General features: G+C 32.2%; 5 protein-coding genes across 13 annotated transcripts in view; 1 reads left to right on the top strand and 4 right to left on the bottom strand.

Annotated features, from left to right (window-relative positions):
• Hnf4 (Hepatocyte nuclear factor 4) overlaps positions 1–7,294 on the bottom strand; it is a 149,386-nt gene extending 142,092 nt beyond the window's left edge. For 2 of the 6 annotated variants that reach the window (XR_013006781.1, XM_076411255.1), the window contains exon 1: positions 6,811–7,133. Coding sequence is in view for 2 of the 6 variants with exons in the window: in XM_076411255.1 (XP_076267370.1) it covers positions 6,811–6,913 (103 nt within the window). In the remaining 4 variants the exon portion in view is untranslated. Of the gene's footprint in view, positions 1–6,810 lie in introns of all 6 variants that reach the window. The other 4 variants (XR_013006782.1, XR_013006786.1, XM_076411256.1 and 1 more) reach the window with 4 other exon arrangements.
• Positions 1–12,198, top strand: part of LOC143200692 (1-acylglycerol-3-phosphate O-acyltransferase ABHD5) — a 79,185-nt gene extending 66,987 nt beyond the window's left edge. Inside the window, exons 1-7 of one of the 3 annotated variants that reach the window (XM_076411287.1) lie at positions 9,280–9,337; positions 9,581–9,787; positions 9,837–10,011; positions 10,082–10,230; positions 10,282–10,396; positions 10,456–10,636; positions 11,812–12,198. In XM_076411287.1, the coding sequence (XP_076267402.1) occupies positions 9,694–9,787; positions 9,837–10,011; positions 10,082–10,230; positions 10,282–10,396; positions 10,456–10,636; positions 11,812–12,021 (924 nt within the window). In that variant the 5' untranslated portion in view covers positions 9,280–9,337; positions 9,581–9,693 and the 3' untranslated portion in view covers positions 12,022–12,198. The other 2 variants (XM_076411285.1, XM_076411286.1) reach the window with 2 other exon arrangements.
• Positions 7,783–8,965, bottom strand: LOC143200709 (uncharacterized). The gene is made up of 3 exons (XM_076411315.1): positions 8,756–8,965; positions 8,248–8,417; positions 7,783–8,062 (listed from the first exon to the last, which is right to left on the bottom strand). The coding sequence occupies exons 1-3, from the start codon at positions 8,873–8,875 to the stop codon at positions 7,840–7,842; spliced, it is 513 nt and encodes a 170-aa protein (XP_076267430.1). The 5' UTR covers positions 8,876–8,965; the 3' UTR covers positions 7,783–7,839.
• A 2,638-nt stretch (positions 12,199–14,836) lies between the features above and the next one.
• LOC143200689 ((Lyso)-N-acylphosphatidylethanolamine lipase) lies at positions 14,837–17,879 on the bottom strand. Of its 2 annotated transcripts, none has more exons than XM_076411277.1 (8): positions 17,579–17,879; positions 17,234–17,313; positions 16,872–17,078; positions 16,688–16,814; positions 16,439–16,635; positions 16,251–16,374; positions 16,002–16,188; positions 14,837–15,307 (listed from the first exon to the last, which is right to left on the bottom strand). In XM_076411277.1, the coding sequence occupies exons 1-8, from the start codon at positions 17,635–17,637 to the stop codon at positions 15,134–15,136; spliced, it is 1,155 nt and encodes a 384-aa protein (XP_076267392.1). In that variant the 5' UTR covers positions 17,638–17,879; the 3' UTR covers positions 14,837–15,133. The 2 variants fall into 2 exon arrangements, with proteins under 2 accessions (XP_076267392.1, XP_076267391.1); XM_076411276.1 differs by lacking the exon at positions 17,579–17,879 and adding an exon at positions 17,425–17,568.
• A 280-nt stretch (positions 17,880–18,159) lies between these two features.
• LOC143200687 (XK-related protein 6) overlaps positions 18,160–23,012 on the bottom strand; it is a 28,686-nt gene continuing 23,833 nt past the window's right edge. Inside the window, exons 5-6 of the mRNA XM_076411274.1 lie at positions 20,490–20,769; positions 18,160–20,434 (exon numbers count right to left, since the gene is read on the bottom strand). Coding sequence (XP_076267389.1) covers positions 20,206–20,434; positions 20,490–20,769 — 509 coding nt within the window. The 3' untranslated portion in view covers positions 18,160–20,205. The remainder of the gene's footprint in view (positions 20,435–20,489; positions 20,770–23,012) is intronic.

The raw sequence follows: 23,012 nt of genomic DNA on the forward strand, positions 1-23,012 counted from the left end.
CTTCAAATACATAATTTGAAAATTTGCAGTCTCTTCATAAGAAAGTATTTTCGTCTGACCAGACAAAAGACGACCCACAATTCACCAAAACCATGACGGATCCTCAAAAAGAAGGGTAGGTTGCTTTTAAAGAAATAATAAAGACATTTCTAGGCAATAATAAAGACCTTAACTATAAACAAATCACCAACAGAATACTAAAAAAGAATTTCAAGCTTTAGGTTGCCTAAAAATAAATTTTCATCATTCCCAACTGCATAAAATTTGAGTGATGAGATATGAGTGAAGATCAAGGTGAACGATTTCACCAGGACTAAAGAGATGGGGTAACTTTTTTCCCAGTCAGACAAGTAAATGCGATATTAACAGGGATTCAGCTATCAGTATAACCAAACTGGAAGATAGAACTCTAATAGATCCATAAAATCGAAGACATTAAAGAAATATGAAAAAGAGGGCGTTATAGAAGAATATTTTGATCGTATTACCTAGAGTACTGAACTATTAACCTTTTTTTTATTTATATTTATTTATATTGGTGCAGTCCATAGGATTCCGAGTATATCATAAGGCAGTTCTCTTTTCAATTCATTCAATTAAATAAAATCAAATTAATGGTCAAGGAAAGAAGACAGGTTGATGTTGGATTGACAATCGGTCTGCCGTTCGTTCATTGGTATAGTTAGAGTGGAGTTTAGACAAAAGTACCGCAGGTGAAACTGTAAGGTCACAAAATGTGGGTTCAAGGTTCTCAAAGATCCCTAGCCATAAACTATTCCAAGTAGGAAACAGTCAAGCAAGGGTGTTTTTCATCCCTAGTCGCTGAATTTCCGGCACACGAAGCACAGTTCAAAGTATAATTACTACTACCAAAGGCGGACTAAAGTTCTTGTGAATTAACATAGTCTACTGGAGGCCTGCAGTTCAGGGTGAACGGTCACCAAAGACGGATTGAAGAAACTTAGTTTCTTAGTCGTAGACTATTGGAATCTTGGAAAATCACTCCATAGAGCCATGGAGACACCATGGACATTTCGGTAAAAACAGTGCTAATTTGAAGGTCTTCAAAGACAAACCGGCGGACGAAAGTACTCAAAGTATAACCTTATGACCGCTTCTTTAGGAGGAAGGTGTTATATAATGCTGGCTACCAATGGATCGGTCTGCTTTCTAATAGATAAAACCCCTCAGTGTCGTTCTTTTCCCTTAAACAAAATAGGTCTTCAAGTAAATTAAGAGTGTTTAAAACCTTTTTCCATTATACAACTTTATATGTGTATATTTCTATAGTAATTATATCACTTGACGGATACCCGACTCCTCAAGCACAATCAGCTAAATACCTCGGAATACATCATGATAGTAGGTTAAATTGAAAACATCAAGTTAGACAAACACCAGTGCAGATTAGACTCAAAGCCAAGCAACTGTACTTCTTAGTTGGAAGATATTGTCAACTTGGCCTAAAATCAAAGAAATTGACTTATCAGTCAATCATAAAGTTAATTTGGATCTATGGTGTGCAAATATCGGGTTGCAGTAAAACATCAAACCAATTAGTAATCCAACATACCCAAAACAAAGTTATAAGATAAATTACCTAACCTTATCGCTACGTAACCAATGAAGAGCTGAACGATGACCTTCATTCATGACCATTCAGGAATCATAAGGATATACGAAGATCTTGCCTTAAAACATAATATAAGGTAGTTAAACCTCAGCAACGTGCAAACTATACGGCCAGTGGACAACACGCAAGAAATTAGAAGAAAGAAATTTTAAAAGAAAAAAATAAAAGAAAGAAAAAAAGAATTAGAATAATAGTAGTAAAAATCAATTTGCAAATTAAGATTGTGTTAAGCATACCTAATGTAAGATGTAATTAATAAAAAATATATTTCTATAGAATTTTATTTTAATAAACTAATTTTTAAAATTAAATTCAGTTCCCATTTGCATACTATTGGCCAATAAATTTTAGGATAGTGACGTGATAGCAGACAAGTCACGTGAAATCCACTTTAAACAAACCAATCAAATATCAGAAAAATACGTTCTCAGTGCCCCTGACGTTAACGGTGACAGTGACATCTATCAAAGTTGACACCTTATGATACCCCAAACGATATAATGATTGGTTGCCGTTTATTGTTACGTTTTAGATCGTCATCGTAAACGGACTCATCTCCGACAGAAAACAAACAACCGATTGATGAAGCAACGGCAACGTTTCGTTAATCGCCGCAATCAGTAGAACGCAATGTGGTTTGCTTTTAATTAGACGTCGATTTCGTTCCACCAGGAAAAAATGATTGTTATTGAATGTAGGGTAACAACAAGCCGATAGCGTTCGTTAAAAATGGGGAAAACATTCCAATTTAGACGGTTAAATGGAAGCCGCCGTTTGATGATGCAAGGAAAACACGGCAGTACGATGAATTGAACGATTGTTATCGATTAACATGCAATTATCAGGGCCTCCTTTTTGTTATGGCTGTTAAATATTGGGTCCAACAAAAAGTTTTACAAATTGCGGACTGAGAAAAATAATTTTTCTGTAAGATTTTGCAGTGTTATAGCAGCAATGAATATTTCAAAAAATATATTGGAAGAGGCATATATCGCGACTCCTCTAACAGTGAATAATTTCGCAAAAGAAACATATACTCTATTAAAAGTTTTTTTATATATGCGTCATGGAAATTTGTGACGTCAGAATATCGGAATGTTGCCGCATCAACGCTGAGTTTTAGTTCAGTTTGGCTTTGACTCTTGTATGTCAAAGGCAAACTGAACTAAAACTCTGAGTTGATGCGATGTTTTGACGTCACAAATTTCCATGATGCATATATAAAAAAAAACTTTGAATAGACTATACACACATCAGTTACAAATGGCAACAACTAAGAATTGAATAAAATAAAAGAAAATTTACTAAAGCAATAAAAACGATGAAAAAGTCGATCCAAAATGAACAAAACCGATACCTATTCCAAAATAGATACCATTCAGAAATGTTTAGAAAATCTGACCAACCGACACTACATATTAAAATAAATGAAAATAATTGGGTTAAAAGGAATAAAGAAAAGGCCGACATCTTCTCAAAGTATTTAAAAAATGTCTTTAGACCCTTTCCGTCTGAGCTATCTAAAGACGACAAAAATAAAATTACTGGCTTCCTCGACATTAAAATGGATTTTACCACATAAAAATTTACTATCAAAGAATTTCAACAAATAATAATCGGAGAGATTAATTGTAAAAAAACTCCTGGATATGATCTAATAACCAGAAAAATACTACAGGAACTATCAGATGAGGGAGTAAAATTATTAACATTCATATTCAATACTATATTACGAATTCATTATTTTTCTAACATCTGGAAAGTAGCTCAAATAATAATGATTCTCAAACCAAAGAACCAAGAGAAAAAACCAGAAGATGTCACGTTCTACCAGCCTATAAGTTTATTACCGATAATCTCAACAGTTTTTGAGAAACTATACATACAAAAGAAAGATCATTATCCAATTTTAGCAAATCCAAGTTATCATCAGATAACAAGACATTACTGTTTAAATCTATACTCAAGCCTATTTGGTCATATGGAATCCAACTATGGGGAACCGAACAAACAACGGTTCCAAAATAAAGTGTTGCGTGCCATTGTCATACAACGCGATATTCCTCTAGAACCAATAACGAGTATAGTTCAAAAGAATGTCAATGCATCCCGATGTAATTCGAAACAATGTCAGTGCATCCCAATGTACTCGCTAATCAGCCAAATATGCGAAGTGACTGTGAAGTGCGTAGACTAAAACGTCTAACGCCATCCAACTTCTGGTAATACTGCTCCATCATATCCTAATGATGGGTTTTGATTTCAACGATTTAAAAGTGGTGATTTCGATGTCAAAGAACGACCATAAAGACAAAACAAGTTGGAAGACAATGAAATTCAGGACTTATTGGATGAAAACACAGTTCAAACTCCCAAAAAAAACATCCAGACAGCTTAATAACTGATCAATAAACTGTTTCCACGCATTTAAACGATGGGATAGATGGATTACCAGACCAATGTATTGAAAATGATATTTTGAACCGTTTTAAGGTAGCAGTTTCAATGCTTGTCAGGAAAAAAGACGTTTCTCTGACGTATTGTGACAATACCAAGTGCAAAAAGTCATGGATTAATCGAAGAGAACTACCCACATCTTAAGGATACTGTTACACAGTGATGTATAATAATAATATTTTGTTCTATTATAAAGCATTAATAATTTATTTTAAAAAATATTGTGCTTGATATATATATATGGAAAATACTGATTATCTGAATAAATTAGAATGATATTTTTCATCTTCTTTAATCAATAGGCTATATCTTCTCAACTTCTCAACGAAGCTAAAATATTTTAATTATTTGCAAAAGACACTCACAATGAACCTATTTTAATTGATTTTTACAATGAATATTAACCCCAATCTCTTCGTGCATCAGAAGTCAATACTTCTTTCACAAAATTATCCAGTTTGTTTGTATCAAACCAAAACTGTAGAATAAAAAATTCATTCCCAGAAAATATCATATCAATAAGAGAAGAGCAATAGATTCAAACCAATCAGTCATAAACATTTAATCAAAAGTCAATTATTCAATGTCGAACTACTTTTTATGAGTCATACATTACTTTAAATTATGCAGTTCACACATTTATCTCTAGACCCATTAGTTACATTATCATGACAGCTTTCTGTTCAAAAAATAACGTTAATTAAACACCCTAATTAAGTATAAATCTACCAAAAAACATGCAAAACTACGAAAATATAATGCATATAATAATTATTCTGTTTTTTGTCATATTTTAGAATCCTTTTTACCAACTGGGGTTTATCTGGAGGGGATCTACTGTTTAACGTGGGTTCTCATCCACGGTCCTCGGCCTATTGACTGGCGAGTCATTGGAGATCACCACAAAAGACATCCGGTCTTACCCAGCGTGGTTACTCATATTACTGAAATAATAATCTTCCTTGTCGTATTTTACACTCTTGCCCTTTGGACAATCATAATTATAAACAATCACAAATATAAATTTACGACCATGCCCCAGCAGGATTAGAACCCGCGACTATCACAACCGTAGGAGGATCGTCACGCACTTGGTAGTCATATGATAAAAATTACCATCCACCATACAAGCTGGACTTAGTCATCAGTGAGCGTTTATTTCAATCGCGACACATAGTTACTCATAAAGTAATTCATAATTATTCATAAAAAAGAATTATTTTATTATAGCATAAAATAACCTGCACATAACTATAAACAAAAAAATATTCACTTCATCAGCAGGTAAGATAAAAACCATAAAAAATGAATAACAAAAACATCATGAACAATTACTAAACATACACAATCGCACATTAATTCAAAAAAAAATTGAGCAATAATAGAATATATTTATATATTGGCCAGAACGTTATTTACCCGAAATTTTGGATTGAGTAAGAAAGCATCCAGCTTGAAACGATAAATCCGTATACATTTTGTTTTCTAGTGTTATCACTAAGGGTCATAAAAGGTAGCGATAAATGTGGAAGAAGGAAAATAGGTTATCGGAAGACGGCGATACATCTTTCTTTCTTTCTCTCGCTGCCGGATTTCCACCAATTAATATCTATTGGGGCCACCACATAGAATAGCAAGACGAGTTCAATTATTTAGTCACAAAAATATAATGCATACTTCAAGACCAAAATGTATTTCAACTTTCAGATCGTATCATTATTTATATCCATCAATCATTTATTTTATCATCTGTCACGGAATTACAAATGAAATATTTCAGAAACATTAATTCATTAAACAACGTCCAATTATAATTCGAAATTTCACTTATGACGACAGTGCATCTTTAATTAACAAACTTCAATAATGTTATGACCCACCAAGGAGACAAACACTTAATATTCTGTCGAAAATTATTCATCAAATCAGACTATAAAAATTTCCTTCTTCGAATATCCTAAATAAAAACACTTTTTTTCTCAATAATAAAATGGTGGCCCATTAACTTTATTATTACTCATATATAAATGTTTAGATGTAATCTTTCCGTTCAAATATTCAAAAAACCAGCCAATTAAATCGCAACTAAAAGTATATTTGTTCAAAACAATCTCCATTCGAAATTTTATTATTATTTACGGTTTACAACTGATGACCTTTCTGCCCCTACCAAAAACCTTTACAAAAACCCGTATCATACAGCATAAGTATTAACATAAATTATTTTGTTATTATAATCAATAAGCACGAAGCATTAAAAATAAGTAATAAAATAAGTTTAACCATAGGCAACCATCAATGCGACCATTACATTAAAAATAATTCACATTACTCAAGTCATGTTTATCACAATTGTTTTTATACTGTTGTGTTTATTTAACGCCTAAGATAATGTTCACATTAAAGAACAACATGATAGCCCGAAGGGGAAAATAAAATTTTACCTATTTCATATTGAAAATCATGACAAAAAAATCAAAATTGATATAATCACCTATTAAATGTTAAATTAAAGCCCGTTTGACGTCTAAAGCCGAAACAATTCCCACGATTAATTAAATTAAAATGTCCATATTAAGCCCTATTCAAATTATTCAATATTATAATGTATTAGGTAAGAATCTACGTTTGTTAAAATATATTTTATTCATTAATTTTAATATGTGTGAGAATTACTCTAACAGAAAAACAATGAATATTGATTTAAAAACCGTTCTTACCATTCTGGGGTGCCAAACTGACGTTATGCACTATCACTGACGTTTCATTGTTGTTGTTATTGTTGCTTAGAAGAACCACCTGTTGAGTTTCCGATTCCTCCATGGTGCGGGGCGGTATTTCGACACCGGAAGCAGTCGGAGAAAAAAGAAATGGGTCGATTTTGACCCCCGCAGGAGGAAAAAAAAGCTAATACGAAAACAAACGAGACATCCTAACCTCACTTTACACTGCACGAACGAACTTTGTACTGCGTCACATGTCATGTGCCGTGGCAGATTGGTAGAACAGGAAAAAATGCATTAGTTAACTTTCTATTTATGCCGAGATAACAGAAATGCGGCAGCTTATTACATAAATTAGTTGATATGTTTGAAAAGTGTTCTCACTACGCGTTATATCTTTTCCGTTTGGGTTTTCTTTCAGTTACATCTCCACGGATCGGCGAAGAATTTATTATCAAGCGGGTTGTATAAACAAAACTACAGTTTGACAACATTGAAAAGCGCGAGTGCTTCTTGTAATTGCTTTTTTGTCAACACGCATCTTGTTATTTACAATAATATTTATATTTTTTATGAACGTGTATAATCTCATTTGATAGGTGTAAATAAATTTTATATTTTAACAATTTCTTCTCTAAATGAAATCGTATATCAAAACAAATTAATGTTAATTGAAAGTTAAGTTTTAAATTAAAACGTAATTGTTATCAGTATTATTGGCATGTGAAAATTTCATATGAGATCAACAAAAGCATCATAAAAATTAAATGGTATAATCTATAATATATTATATTATATAATATTATATTTAGATATGCATAGTAAAGTAAAGTTAGATATGCAAAGCATAGTAAAGGAGTGGTTGTAATGCCATAATTTTGTGTTAATAAAGAATGTTATTATTGAAGGTCCATTGCGTTTTACTGGTTGCAGAAAATTTTGGACATTTTTTTTGATAAAATAAGATAATGTGATTATAAATATCCTTTATTATCATTGAACTCAGCAATTTTATATAACTATTTATTAGAAATCTTCACGATATTTCCAAATATAAACGGCTTCTACGGTAAATACGGCTGATCCAAAAAACGCAAAAACAGAGGACGTTACCATCAGATTCAACAGGTAGGCTCGCGGTTCATAAAATATGTCATCGTGAAAGTATCGTCTTTTCCTGTCGACTGCTAACAGAACACCGGTAATGAAGAATAAGCAGGATGCTATGGATGAAAATGTAAAAAGGGTCCTGAAAAATACATGTATGTGAATCAGCGATGAGGCACAACCTTTATCTTAGAAATATTTCCATTTATGCTAAATAAAATTTGTATAATTTTCAGATATGTAATGTAACAGTTGCTTTTCATAACAAGAACATATCACTGCGACTGATTTATGTTTATTAGTGATATTAGGAAATGCCACATTTACCTGTACGGTATTTTGTCACCAATTATTTTAGCAAATAAACAAACGCTGATGATGACCAGATATCCCACGAAAGTTGTGAAGATCACTGCAAAATGATCCAAGTGAATCTTAGCAAGATTGCCCCGTTTTGCAGGCTCCATAACGCTCCCCAAGCAGATAATACATATTACCTATAAAGAATAATAATATAGTAGAATAATAACATAGTGTTATATATAAGCGAATTCTAATAAGAAATATTCAATAGTTATCAATATATTACAATAAAGCCTTACGTGTATTACTGGTTATATAACACATTGTAGGCAAAAATATTTAAATCAGATGTTAAAAAAATAGATATATTATCGAGAAAAAATGTATAAGAAAAACATATCATTATCTGTTACCTGTTTAACTACACATTACTTGCATATATAATTACATTGCTAAAATAAGTAATAATAATAATCAAACTTCATTAAAACTGCTGTAAATTAAAAAATTAAATAGATATTTTTCTACTCACTAACTGGCCGATTTTAATCAACAATTGCCAATTATTTTTAGCCCATTCTTTCCAATCTGTTTCTGATACTTCTTCAGTTTTCGCGAGATGTTCTAGATTAGTACTAGTTGTAGTCGACATAGTTGCTATACCTAAAAAAGTATTCTGCCATACAAAATTCTCCGTAAATAATAACGTATGAATGAAATCTCCTACATATCCACGACCTCTTTAAATAAAAGGTCATATAAATACTCATACGTTAATTAACTAATGCTCAATACCATTAAATACGTCCAGAACTGACAATATTAACATTTATTATTAAACTAAGATGAAAAATAAGGAGAAGTTTAAAGAATCAAAGATCAATGAAATTCATAGAATTAAAAATATTTCTATTTAATTTTTCAAAAATTAGGCATGTATATTTTGTTCATAAAAATGCTACACTCAGTAGATAATATTGAATTTTATATATAAATTAGGCAACCAAACAAATGGAAAAGGTTAATAGAGAAAAGTTAATTTGTTTATTTACGGAAATGATATTGACGTTTGAAATCTGAAATAACCTTGGCAAATTGGCTAATCATTTGCTAGGTATGCGTTAAGTATGTAGCTTAAAACTTAAATTCATCGTATCCGTTTCATACATTTAATTCAGTTTCATACGCACTTTTTAAACAAACGAAACATAAAAGTAACAATGGGAGAAAATTGCAATAAAGTTGGGTGGTGGTGTCAATATTCCGAAAGCAGATTAGTGGATATTGAAAATAAGCTTTTAACCAGTAATTGTTAATTAAAAGTATGTAATTATGTGTTTATTTTATTATTTTTTAGTTGTAAAAACAGCTTACAGAACGTGGTTTGTTCCTATTGGATCCACCATAGGAAACGATGATAAAATATGGACTATTGCATTAAATGAAGAAGGAACAAAAACACCACTGGTAATGTTACATGGATTTGCTGCTGGTATAGGATTATGGTGTATGAATTTTGATGAAATCGCAAAGGATAGGCCTGTATATGCCATTGATTTACTAGGTACTATATTGGAATTTTGTTATATTTGTTGTTATTCCTTATTATTTAGGATTTGGCAGATCATCCAGACCAAACTTTGCTAATGACTGTGAAACAGCTGAACAGCAATGGATATCTACAATAGAAGCTTGGAGGAAACAATTAAAAATGGATAAGTTTATTTTGTTGGGTCATAGTTTCGGAGGATATCTTGCCACAAGTTATGCAATCAATTACCCAAACAGGTTAATAGCTTTGATCTATTATGTTTCAACATCAAATTTACTATTATAAAGACCTGTATTTATTATACAGGGTGAAACATTTAATTTTAGCTGATCCATGGGGTTTCTCAGAAAGAATGCTCAGGAGACCATCACTTTTGGTGAGAGCAATTGGCTTTGTTTTGTATCCTTTAACATATTTGAATCCATTAGCTACAGTCAGAGCAGTGGGTCCTTTTGGTAAGAAACTTGGGTGTGATTAAATAACTAAATTACAATAATTTCCTTTAGGACCCTGGTTTATTCGAAAGATAAGATCAGATTTGTCAAGGAAGTATGAAGATGCTTTTGATGAAAAGGATATTATCACAGAATATATTTATCATTGTAATGCTCAGTATCCAAGGTATTTACAAAAATATCAGCTTACTTGTACATGTATGATATTTTAAAATATTTCTTTAGTGGAGAAGCTGCTTTTCATTCTTTTATGAAAGGTTTTGGCTGGGCTAAAAATCCAATGGTTAGGCGACTGGATAAATTATACGACGACATTCCCATAACAGTAATTTATGGTGAATATTCCTGGATTGATAAAGGACCTGGAAAATTACTGCAGGAAAAGAAGAAATATGTTAATGTGGAGGTATGTTATTTGTCATACTAATATTTAGCTTAAATTTTTTTCTGTAAATAAGACAATATATGCATATTAATGTAATAGACATAAAATTCACATTTTATCGTATTTTACGTAGCGATGAAAACCGTAGAAACATTCGACAGTCGCAAAGCATTCTAATGTATGTGACATTTAATATTTTATGTTACTTTGGGTCTTTAATCACTAATAAATTAAAAATCTACTCTATTTTGGGTCATAGCAAATCTTTAAAATTGATATTTATTAAGAGATATGGATATATATCGATACTGTTTGCGTTATAAAAATAAAGATCTCTTGTAATTTTAAGTAGATATAATAATATACACTATAATAGATAGCATAACAATGGAATGTTAATTCTATAAACACTATCAAAATATTATAATCTGTTTTCATGGATTTATTTTAATATTTGGTTTATGATTAGATATGTTTAAAGAAGTCTGTTGTTGAATTGGTATTGTTTGATTTGGTATTAAAATATTAATGGACCGAGTTTTCATTTGTGAATCGCTGCTGAAACAAAATAGTGATTATGCACGATGAAAAATGAAAATAAAATTTTATAATAAATTCTGATATAAAAATATTTTGTGTGTGGTGAAATTAACAAGAAAAAAATTAACTGTAAATGCTTTGCAATGGAAATTAACCAGCTGCAACTGGATAGGAATTAGGTATTTCCACGGTTGATGTGTGGAATGTCTAGTGTGATGAATGCTAGACTTCCGGATATGGTCTAAATTTTTAACAGCTTTAAATTAGTACTAGGCATGTTAGATTGTTGTCTATGAATATATTATTACCGGACAATACGAACCAAAAAAGAAGAGGAGGAGGCTTCCACTGACTACTCAAATATAAGAATTAATTATCATATATCAATTGCTTGAAGTAAAATTAGAATTTTGATCTGTGAATCTTAAAAAGTTTTACCAATACTTGAATATTCAAGACTCGGAAAATAAATATTAAGAATTCAAAAGCTATTTCAGTTTTCCTAACAGATGAATTTAAAGTCGCATATCTTCATTTAATAACTAATAATAATAATTGAAAAATGTTCTACATATAAAGGTGGCGTCATTACTTTAAGTAACATTAGTTTTGCTTATTCATATCGGACAGATATGATCCTTACCTTTCTATTACAGATAATCCCAGACGCTGGCCACCAAGTGTATTCGGATCAACCGAAGCTGTTCAATCAAGTGGTAAATGCAGCCTGCTTTATAGCAGATAATCCCAACGAAATTAAGCATTTCTTCTACAAAGATTCCTCGCAGAAGGATTTCCAAAACGAAGATGTCGTTCTCGAGGAATTGGACGACGCACAAGACGGTAGCACCGTAAATTGCAAATAGGAAGGAAGAAATGTTCAATTCCTAATATTGTAAATATCTTCGAGTATATGCGACCATTAAAATACCACGTCTGTTAGACTGTTTTGATTTCAGTTATTATTATAAATCATAATTCTATTTTCTAAAATATATTTATTTATTTATTGTTAATATGAAAAAATATATGTATTTTATTTATTTGTTTGTTTGACTCTTCCCGTGCTGTAATCAACAATTACTGAATATGCTTAAGTCGCAATATAGCATAAGTTATCTTGTGTCTGATTTTCGTAACTAATGTCTTCAAAGTAGCATATCTTGATCGTAGGTATTACATAATCCAAGGGAGAATGGACGGATATATAGGAAGGGAGAGAGAGACATTTTCTCTCGACAGCATCTCTGTATGGTCGATTTGCGGTTTTCTTATCGTCTTTAGTAGGATTTATGATCCAAACGCGGCATTGCAGGCACTTAGGACTTAGGAAGGCTTGATTTGCAATTTCTAGAAAAAGACGTCGCCTGGCCACTGCTTTGAATTCCCACCTTGATTTTCAGATGTAAAGATAGTTTTTGCAATAGAGATTTCAAAAGGTCATTTTCGTCATATTTTACTTTTTATTTACGAAAATAGAAAAATACAGGACAGGCTCCTTATTATTTGTGTTTTTTGGTGATGAGTACTTAACTACTAAACGTCAGTGTCAGAGCTAAATATCGACCAACACTAAACATTTAATAAATTAAGTTTCCATTTGTAAGCCGCTTCTGAATGTGCTAGATCGAAGCCTGGAAAGGTACTATAGAATCAATATGAATTAAAGAAGTATTTAATTTGACTGGAAATGTTAGAATTGTTTATTATGATATAACTCCCACCTGACCAAAATCTTAATTCAACACTCCACTGTCAACAAATAGAGCAATTGGTGGTATTTAAAAAAATCTGCTGTTACTAAACAAAAATTGAAAGAGTTTGTCTGGAAGATTTTGAGAAAGTATGAAAATGTTGGTGCACCTCGTAGTTGGAAAATCATAGGACATACTAAGAAGATTTTGATGCGGTTTTTTCAATAGATAGTGTGATTCAAGAGGAAGGTTTATATGTATAATACATGCATAATATACTAAGGCAACATTGCTAATTTTAGAGGTTTCTAACGTGATGTCGTAAATTAACCTATTTTTTTTAGCAATTAGCAAAAACGCTGCCTAACCCTACGAGTTAGATCAAATTAATGTACTACAGTATTGTACACCATAAAAAGGTCTACAAAAAAGTCCGCGATGGTATATGTTCATCTTTTAGGGATAACCCACATTAACCATTTTTATTGTTTACTTTTTACATGAGAAAATGGCTTATTTACAAAGCTATTTTAAGCAATACGGCATTAATCCCTATCGAATTAAGTACCTTAAATACAGTGTGCAATTAATATAGATCAATATGGTTCCTTACAGCATGTAAATTAAACAAATATTTTCGGAGATATTACAAATTTAAAATTTTCGTTTAAAAATGTGTAATGTAATAAAAATTGTATGAATTTAGATATTCCAAAGATAGCAGGAAATCTTCATAGTAAGTATAGGGGAAGAGGAATTGTTTTACTCCAAATTTAATGCGTGCAGGCCAAGGGCAGTGATTAATGAACCAAAAATACTGGATCGATTTTCATCATGTTTTCATTGAGTGACATAGGCATATATATTTTATGCCCGTGCAAAGTCGGAGCGGGCCGCTATGTTTTTATATACAACGTTCATATTTTTTCTGTAGTGTATTTAATTTAGTATCAGCATTGCACCCGTGCGAAGCCGGGGCGGGTCGCTAGTTTATTATTAAAACATTAAAATAGACGATATATTCTATTAAAATAGAGAGATGTTATATACACAAAGATACTCTATGGTAATATATATAAATCATATATAAACTCGTTCGTGGCGTCATCTATTCATGATGGACTCAATTCTACTTTAGTGTAGGAAACTTTATAACAGTTTTCTGTAATTGGAACATCCCTTTAAGCGCCATCTTTCAAATAGAAGTTTTAACTTTAGTACATTTTATTCAGGTATCTCTACTAACTTTATAATACTAGCTATGTTTATCAGGAGCAATTGCAAATACCTCTCCATACTCAGATACTCCTGGTACCCTGTGCAAAATAAATCTAAGGAAATCTAAATATTTTGAAATGTTTAACATTAATTAGACTCTTTCTCTTACATTTTAAATTCCTTCATCAATGGTGGAGATAGAATAGAGAGTAGGTAAAAAGAAGCAACAATTGATTGATGATGATACATACCCTTCTTTGCAATAGTAGATCCAGGATTTTAATTTGGAGGGAGCTTGAGGGTAGTCTTATATATTTGATAAACACTACAAGTAAACATTAAAAAAAAGAATTGTTACTGATCTCGGTCAATATGCTTTTTCATGGATATTATACCCTATATACACACACCCCTTTGTTATTCGGGGTAGAAAATATCTCTTCGATACTTCTGATATTCTAATAGAAACAGTTATGCCATCAGCCTCCAATTTATAGCAGGATTATATAACGGTGAAGAGGTGTTTTTTTCTAATTAAAAGCGCGGTGAACCCATATGGGTTATACTTTGTCAATTTAAGTTACTATCATCCTGATTTATGTTAAATTATCCGAAATAAGAACAAAATTACCTCTTCTACTATTTTACCATCCTAATAAAAGTTACATTTTTTCAACAAATCATGTTTTGACGTTTCTATTTAAACAAAATCTATTGGAATTCTACAATAATGGCGTAATAGATGAAAGGGAATATAAAATATAAAACGTTAGTATCGTATTTTTTATTTTCTTTTTTAATACAAATTTATATAAACAATTTTTATTATAAAATATAACAATGTCTTATAAAATATAATATAAAACCTGTTTGATGAGCACCCATCTATAAATACTAAACTTTGCTTGCATAAAATCAGATAAATAATAATAAAAACACACAAATCAACGCAGAGTAAACTTTAAAATAAAACAACTGGTAAAATCTCTAAAATTCTAGTAACAAAGAAATAAATTAAGAGAAAACTTGTATATAGAGGTATTTTAGATCTGGAAGAGTTCGAAATCTACGTGAGGGATTTTTCACTTTCGGGGGCGTCGGATTCGTCGCTGCCATCTGGCGGTGGCATTATCGCTAAGTTTCTTTGATCGGCGTCGGTAAAAGCACAGGCGTCGTTGACGATCTGATTGAAAGCTTCCGGCTTATCAGCGTACAGATGATGGCCTGCACCATTGATTACCTGTGTTGCAATTAAAAAAAGTGTCAGAAATGATCTATAATCCTCTAGATTTACCTAAATATATAAAAAAAACAAGTTGCAAATAAAGGAGATAATTTTCTGTCAAAAAATAAAAATCTCTCTGTCAAAAAGTATCAAAAATTGACCATTTAAAAGCCCACTTAAACATATTTTAATTTTTTTTTTACTAAGTTGGCACGATCCTTTTCTGTACTAATACAAATGCTTGCACCATTGCACCTGTGTTGCAGTTAAAAAAAGTGTCAGATATGATCTATAATTCTCTATTCGCCTATTTGGATTTATCTAAATAATCTATAATTTTTTAATATGGCTTACTTGACACTCAAAAGCATTCTGTCAAAAAAGTATCGAGGGTTGATTATTTGAAAAGCACAATCGTCCTCTACACCGACGCAAACGTTATCTGTCTAAAAATAAATCTCCCAACACGCGGGTAACAAAAATTCGCCAACTAGCAAGTTAATAATGTAAAGGGCATTCACCATTATGTCAGAACGTCTTGGCCACCCTTAGGTTGGTTGTTGTACATTGAAAATATAAATAGTCAGAAAGTATGAGAGCAGATCATAGAACCAACAAGATGTTGTTTGCATTCAATCAACTCATTTATTACAATTTGGCATAGTACCGATGACAAATACTGGCATCTATCGAGAAATGGTGTACTGACCTGCAACTTGAAATATGAATCACTCCGTTTTAGTTTAATGATATCCTCTGCAGAATGATCTATCCATGATCTAGATCCATACAGAAGTGTTATGGGAATTCTCTTGTCCAGTCGGTCGATCCTCCGAACTATCGGATTTTTGGCCCAGCCAAAATTCGACATCATCGTATGGAAAGCGCTTTCACCACTGGAAGATAACATCAATTAAATAACACGTGCATTAATAAACTATTGTAGTTCGAAAATTACCTTGGGTATTGGGAATTACATTGGTATATGTAACGAGGTATGAGGTCGTCAGCAGAATACTCCATAAGTGCATTGGAATATTTTTTCGAAATATCTGGCCTTAAAGTATTGATGAACCACGGTCCTAACCCATCAATACAATCAGAAGCAAGTAGTTTGCTAGATAATCAATGAGCTAAAATACTCACCAAAAGGTCCGGCGGCCCTTACACCGGCCAATGGATTGAATGGTTGCATCATATAGCTTAAGGTTTTAACCCATAAAGGCACTGGCTGAACGCTTTCAGAGGGTTTTTCCGGAAAACCCCACGGATCTGACAGAATCAAGTGTTTCACTCTGTTAGGATAAGATATGGAGTAGGAAGCTGCTAGGAAACCACCCAAACTAAAAACATAATATCAGGCATACTGAGAGATACTAGAATATTTATGTGCACCTATGTCCCAAGAGAATGAATTCATTCAGGTTCATTTCCTTCCTCCATTCTTCGATGGACCTAACCATCTGTTTCTCAGCATCGACGGCGTCGCTGTCGAAATCAGGCCTGGACGACCTGCCGAAACCTATAACAAACCACAACAGAAATAATTCATATTATTTAAAGTTCTGAATAAGCTGACCTAACAAATCAAATGCATATACTGGTCTTGTGGCAGCTAAAGCATCTATATTCAAACACCATAATGCAACTCCAGCTCCAAGACCTTGAACAAGTACTAAAGGTGTTCTCTGTGAGTTGGTATTAAAACTTAAGGTCCATATTTTATCAGCTGGTCCAACTACTGGACCTATATCCACAAAGCATCCTCGATATGGAGTTTTAACAACTATAAATCAAAATAGTATTAATTTTATCTCCAAATGAACAATTGCTATTAAATATGACTAATTTCTAGATAAAAATACAAAAATAATGTCGCATATTAAAAACGAACAAAGTTCATATAAGATCATCATATATAGGCACTTTTGGCAAACATACTTTGTAAAATTCTCTTTTCAAGTGTTCTTAACATTCCTTCTGAATATTTATTCCATGTTAACCAGCTGGGACTAAGCCAACTAAAACAAAACACATAATTATAAAAATAATAACGAATAAAAGCTACTAACATTTTAACTATTTGCAATATTTTAGGTTATGAAATAAATTTTTGCTAAATTTAAACTTACCGTAGGAAACCATCAACTAATCTACAGTAAGTTAAAATAAAAATAGCTACAATGCGACCGAAAGTAGAATTGAAAAAATTGGAAAGTGTTTGTAACATCCCTCAAATATAACCTTACAACCAAAACAAACTAGAAAAACGCAAAAGAAATTTACCTTGAACATTGTTTATTCTTTTCTACTTCCGTTTCTTCCTTATTAGCTACTTCTAACATGATTCCTAATGCATTAAACTATTCTTCAATAATTCGTCCGCATTACAAGGAAAATGAATGATTTTTACGAATCGAGAAGTGTTTCATATCGTTATAAAGAACGTTACGCTCGGCTTCCTACCGCTAATTAGTTAAAAGGTCGAGAACAAACTAATCGCTTTATTGTTGTAATCATTTGCAAATTCAAACTGAACGATAAATTTTGAAAGATAACGGATTAATTCAAACAATAAATCAATGTCACTGAAAATGTATCATCCATTGTATAAATGTAATGTAATTATTTTGTAATAATCTGGGATTACGCCATTCCTCTTTTCTTGTTTATAAATTTGCTTGCTAATCGATATTAATAAACTTGATGCATACGCTAAGCTGCAATCTATTTTGATATACGCCATTAATTATGCTAAAAAAAACAAAAATTAGTCTTAACTAATTTTTATGTATTATTAGTTGCCCGTAAATTGTGATTGAGATTTTAGGGGCTCCCCCAAATGATAGGGTAAAAAAAACAAACAATATAATTAAATTTTTAATGGAAAAAATCAACACTTATAAAATATTAATATTTAAACATTATAATACAGATGTCAAACAAATATGTGTACAATGTTTAGTGGTTGATTAGGAACTGAGAGGTGAAAACTGTGAAAATCAAGAAATGAACCGCATAATTGATGTTATGCGGTTCATTTCACTAAAAACCAACAAACATTTTTATATTGCTGTACTGAAAATGGTTTTTAAATAAAATTATGTCAAGTATGTACTCTGCGTGTGTGCTATCAATTTAAATGAGAAATAGTTCGAAATAAAACAATTATCAATTCTATCGAAACGAAAAAATTTGTAATATTGCTCAATTAAAATCGTTAAACAAAGGTTTTTAGAATACAAATAAAGGTACGTGGAAAACCGTTGAGTGTGTACTCGTTTGTCATTAATTTTGCTTAAAATAAAATAGGAGAAATATAATATATATCGGGCGTAACAAAGTAGACTTGTAAAAATACTTTTCAAATAGTGAAATATATCATATTTATATCTCTTTAACATTTACTATAAAACTCTAAGAATCGGTATATGATTACAAAGGCAATACTTATATATTTCTAGGTCCATAGTGAGTTATATTCTAAGCGCAACTATGTGTAGAAACATGTTGTCAATGTACATTTTAAAATTAAAATATTACACATTTGCCGGTAAAAAACAAGACCCTGTACAATGTTTGGTCGTCGTTTGGTTTTGTAATCTTATCGTTATCAAACTATATAGATATACTTATGGGTTTAATCAAGCCGCTCAGTCAACTGTCACTCGCGCGCTTTTGTTTCGAACCCGCCTGTTGGATGTTGCGCATTAACTCGATATTTATGACGAAATAATGGTAAAATAACAACACTTCAAGTATTTATGAACCTTTCAATATACGAACGCTCGTGCTGCAGCAACTGGGACGCTAACATCAGTTATCGTTCCTATATATTATATCGCGCTAAAATTCATCAGCCTTTGGCACTTTTTGGTATTACCGTTAAATATATATGTATATATATATATATATATATATATATATATATATATATATATATATATATATATTATATATATAAATACATATAAATATTCAAAAACTGGAATGTAAATACTAATTTAATCAGCTAGAGCATAATATAAATAACATCTTCATAAGAAAAGACGCATTCAAAAACGTTTCAACATTCCCCGAGAACTGACGATGCCGACTATAGAAGGCCGTCACACCGTCACCCTTGGTCCTTCAGTAACAGGGACTACAACTACGCCATAAACTTTATCCAAACTCAACGTTAAAAAATGCGAATACTCAGTCAAAAAATAGTTTATGATTGTACAACTATACAATAGTTTTAGCTATAACAAGCAACAGCCAAAAGTATTATTTAAACACGCACACGACATGAGAAAGCACCATGAAAAGGCATCCATTAGAAGTATACAAGATCCAATGAAGAACAGCAAACGTCTTCAAAAGAAGTATTCTCTTATCTCGTTTAAAATCGAAAATATTTCCATTTGATGGATTCTTCTATTATGACTTAGTGGTATCGAATAAATTCATTCGTTTGTAAATATTACCCTAAATTTATCTAGCGATACTATAAAATTGAGCTTAAAAGCCTCCAGCTCATCAGAACTTCATGCATATGTGATGACACTAAAGGATTAACAGGACTTTTAGAAGACTTGGAAATAGATAATTTTCAGAATTATTAGAGCCAGTAAAGAGTAGAAAATACACCCATTCGAGCAGACGAACAGAGAGAGAGAGAGAGGTTTCTTACTCACTATCACTGCTCTCTACAATGGGCTGTTTAAATATCATATCTCATTCATTTGTTTCTCTCGTGTGTCTTAAGAACTATAAAAGCCATGTACAAAAATAAATCAGCGTCTCCATATCCGAAACGCTGTATCACCAAAAATGAATACTGTTCGAATGATGATCTTCTGTCGTAGACAACATCATCTAATTAGGAAGGCACATCGCGTCGCACTTCCAAATTAGACGAATACTATGGATCAAGAGCTGGTACGGAAATTGTATGACGTCCTGCTATAACAGGGCTTGTCGTTCTCGATATAGTCGCGACGATCGTCAGATATCATCTTATTCCGTTTGGTCACGGAGGGATGACAGAACTTGTAGTAGATGATGAGGAACACTATGGCCAGAATGAAGGCGACTATCTGACTGCCAGCTGCCCCATAATAAAGGAACGGGTTGTTTGATGAACTGTTGGTGACGCACCTGCAAAACAAAATGCTAAACGTTATCCATGATGAACAATAAACACAATAATTACCAAACAACTAGAGCGCCGGTATTCTCCATGAAACAAATCAGGTAGTAGGCAAGATATACGTATCTGGTGGGTCCATCTCTGGGCGATATGAAGGCCAGCACGTAAGCCAGTCCCAAGGCTATCGAAAGAAGAAGTTCCTCGCATCTACTGCTGCAGGCGGCTGTTTGATGTTGACCTATGGCCAACCAGATGAACATAAAGCCCCAGTGTATGGCGCAAACTACTCCCATCCATGTGGGCAAGATGGCGCCTAACAGACTCAATGCCAACACTCGGGAAACTGAAACAATACATTATTGTTATGAAGTCAACCTTCCAATAATCATTTATTTAACAAATTGTATATTTGTTTGATTTTTTATTGTTATAAATATTGCCATTGTTTCAAAATAATATAATTGTTTACATTACAAAAATAAAGCGTAGAAACAGTAATTCTTGATATATTTATATTTGCTATGACTAGGGATACCACCTTTCTCTTGAGAAAAAAGAAGGTTTAAATAGGACAAAAAGAAGGAATTTTTCAAGTTCTTGTTTTTTAACCCATTAAATACACACTTTTGGCACATATAATTTGTTGTGTGTTTTGAAAGTATCAAAGCTAGCATTGCAATCAACAATTATTCTTCATTCAATTCCTTTTTTTATTAAATTTATGGACTATCGAAGTCCATAATTTAATAAAAAAATGTTTCCATGTAGTCCAGTATATGGCTTCTATAATGTTGTTTTTTAGTGATTCTATCTTATGTTTTAAGACTGACAAAAATCTCTTTAATTTTTTTTTATTTTTATTTTTTTATTGCTCTTCGTGATTCCACAATCTGCCCTATTGGCAATAAGTATTTCATATGTCTATATTATATATACATGGCATGTACAAAATCACTTCATTAAGCAATCTTCTGTATAAAATATTATCTTAATTAGTGTCTTATTCTACAGCTTATTTTAAAGTCTACATATGTCCAGTAATCAGCTCAGGTGGTGTTAAACGTTTTAGTCTACGCACTTCACTATCACGTCGCATATTTAGCTGATTAGCGAGTATGTTGGGATGCACCGACACTCTTTTGAAGTACTTCACACAAACACGTTGAATTACATTCGTTATAGGTTCTAGAGGAATATTGCGTTGTATCATTTTATTTGAAATATAGTACGGATGATCAACAATGGCACGCACACCTTATTTTGGAACCGTTGAATGGTGGATATATTAGATTTGCTAGAGGTACCCGATAGTTGGATTCCATATGGCCAAATGGGCTTGAGTATAGACTCATACAGCAATACCTTGTTATCTAATGATTGGATTTGCGCCCGATGAGCCAATACATTTGATACAATTTAAGTCCAAGTTGTTTCCGTTTAGAGAGTATGTGCTTCTTCCAGGTTAGGCGTCGATATAAGTGCATACTAAGATATTTAGTATGCTCTGCTTGGCGGAGTTGAAGATGATTGATATTCACTGGTGGACATGTTATTCTACGTAGGGTAAACGTTACATGCATGGATTTTGTTTCATGTGCTTTAATGCGCCATGTCTTCAACCATAATTGTATTTGCTCCAGGTGGGTTTGTAGGTTTGTTGATGCTGTGATTGGATATTCATGGGATGCTAAGATGTGTTGTCTGCGTATGTTGCCACAGTAGTTATTTTTGTGGTGAGCAGATCGGCCGTATATAGAAGATACAGTACTGGACCCAGTACACTACCTTACGGAACTCCTGAATATATGGGATTTAATTCGGTATGTTCATCGCCTTGATTTACAATAAAATTTCTATCAGTGAGATACGACTTTGGTAACTGATAGTCCGAATGAGGGAGAATTTTAGTTTAACCTGCAAGCCCGTATGCCATACTTTGTCAAGAGCCTAAAATATGTCTAGAAAAGCGGCCGAACAATATTTTTTGGCATTTAGGTCAGTGTTTATTTTGTTTACAAGTCTATGCACATGTTCTTTCTATAGTCCCATGTTTATTGCGAAAGCCAAACTGATGTTCTGGAATAATTTTTCTTTTTTCTATAATATAGTTTATCTTCTTTATGTATAATTTCTCGAAAACTTTCGAGATTATCGGTAATAAACTTATATGTCGGTAGGAGGTCATCTTCTGGTATTTTTCCTGGTTTAAGTATCATTAATATTTTAGCTACTTTCCAGATACTAGAGAAGTAATTAATTCGTAGCATAGCATTAAATATAAATGTTAATAGTTTTATACTCTTCTCTGATAGTTATTTTAAAATTTTACCAGTAATTAAGTCATAACTAGGAGCTTTTTTAATATTAATCTCTCTCATTATTGTATGTTTAACTTTTTTGACCGTTAATTTCTCGTGCGGCAAGTCCATTTGAAATGGCGTATCTAGAAAGCTAGTAATTTTATTTTCCTCATCTTTATGTAGCTGAGACTGGAAAGGTTTAAAAACATTTTTTAAGTGTTTTGAGAAAATGCCGGCCTTCTCTTTATTGCTTCTAGACCGTTTGTTTTAATAGGTGAGTTATGCT

This window comes from Rhynchophorus ferrugineus, unplaced genomic scaffold (genome assembly GCF_030347505.1).
Source record: "Rhynchophorus ferrugineus isolate W39M unplaced genomic scaffold, kcgeb_rfMv2 rfM8, whole genome shotgun sequence".
In the NCBI taxonomy this organism is placed as follows: domain Eukaryota; kingdom Metazoa; phylum Arthropoda; class Insecta; order Coleoptera; family Curculionidae; genus Rhynchophorus; species Rhynchophorus ferrugineus.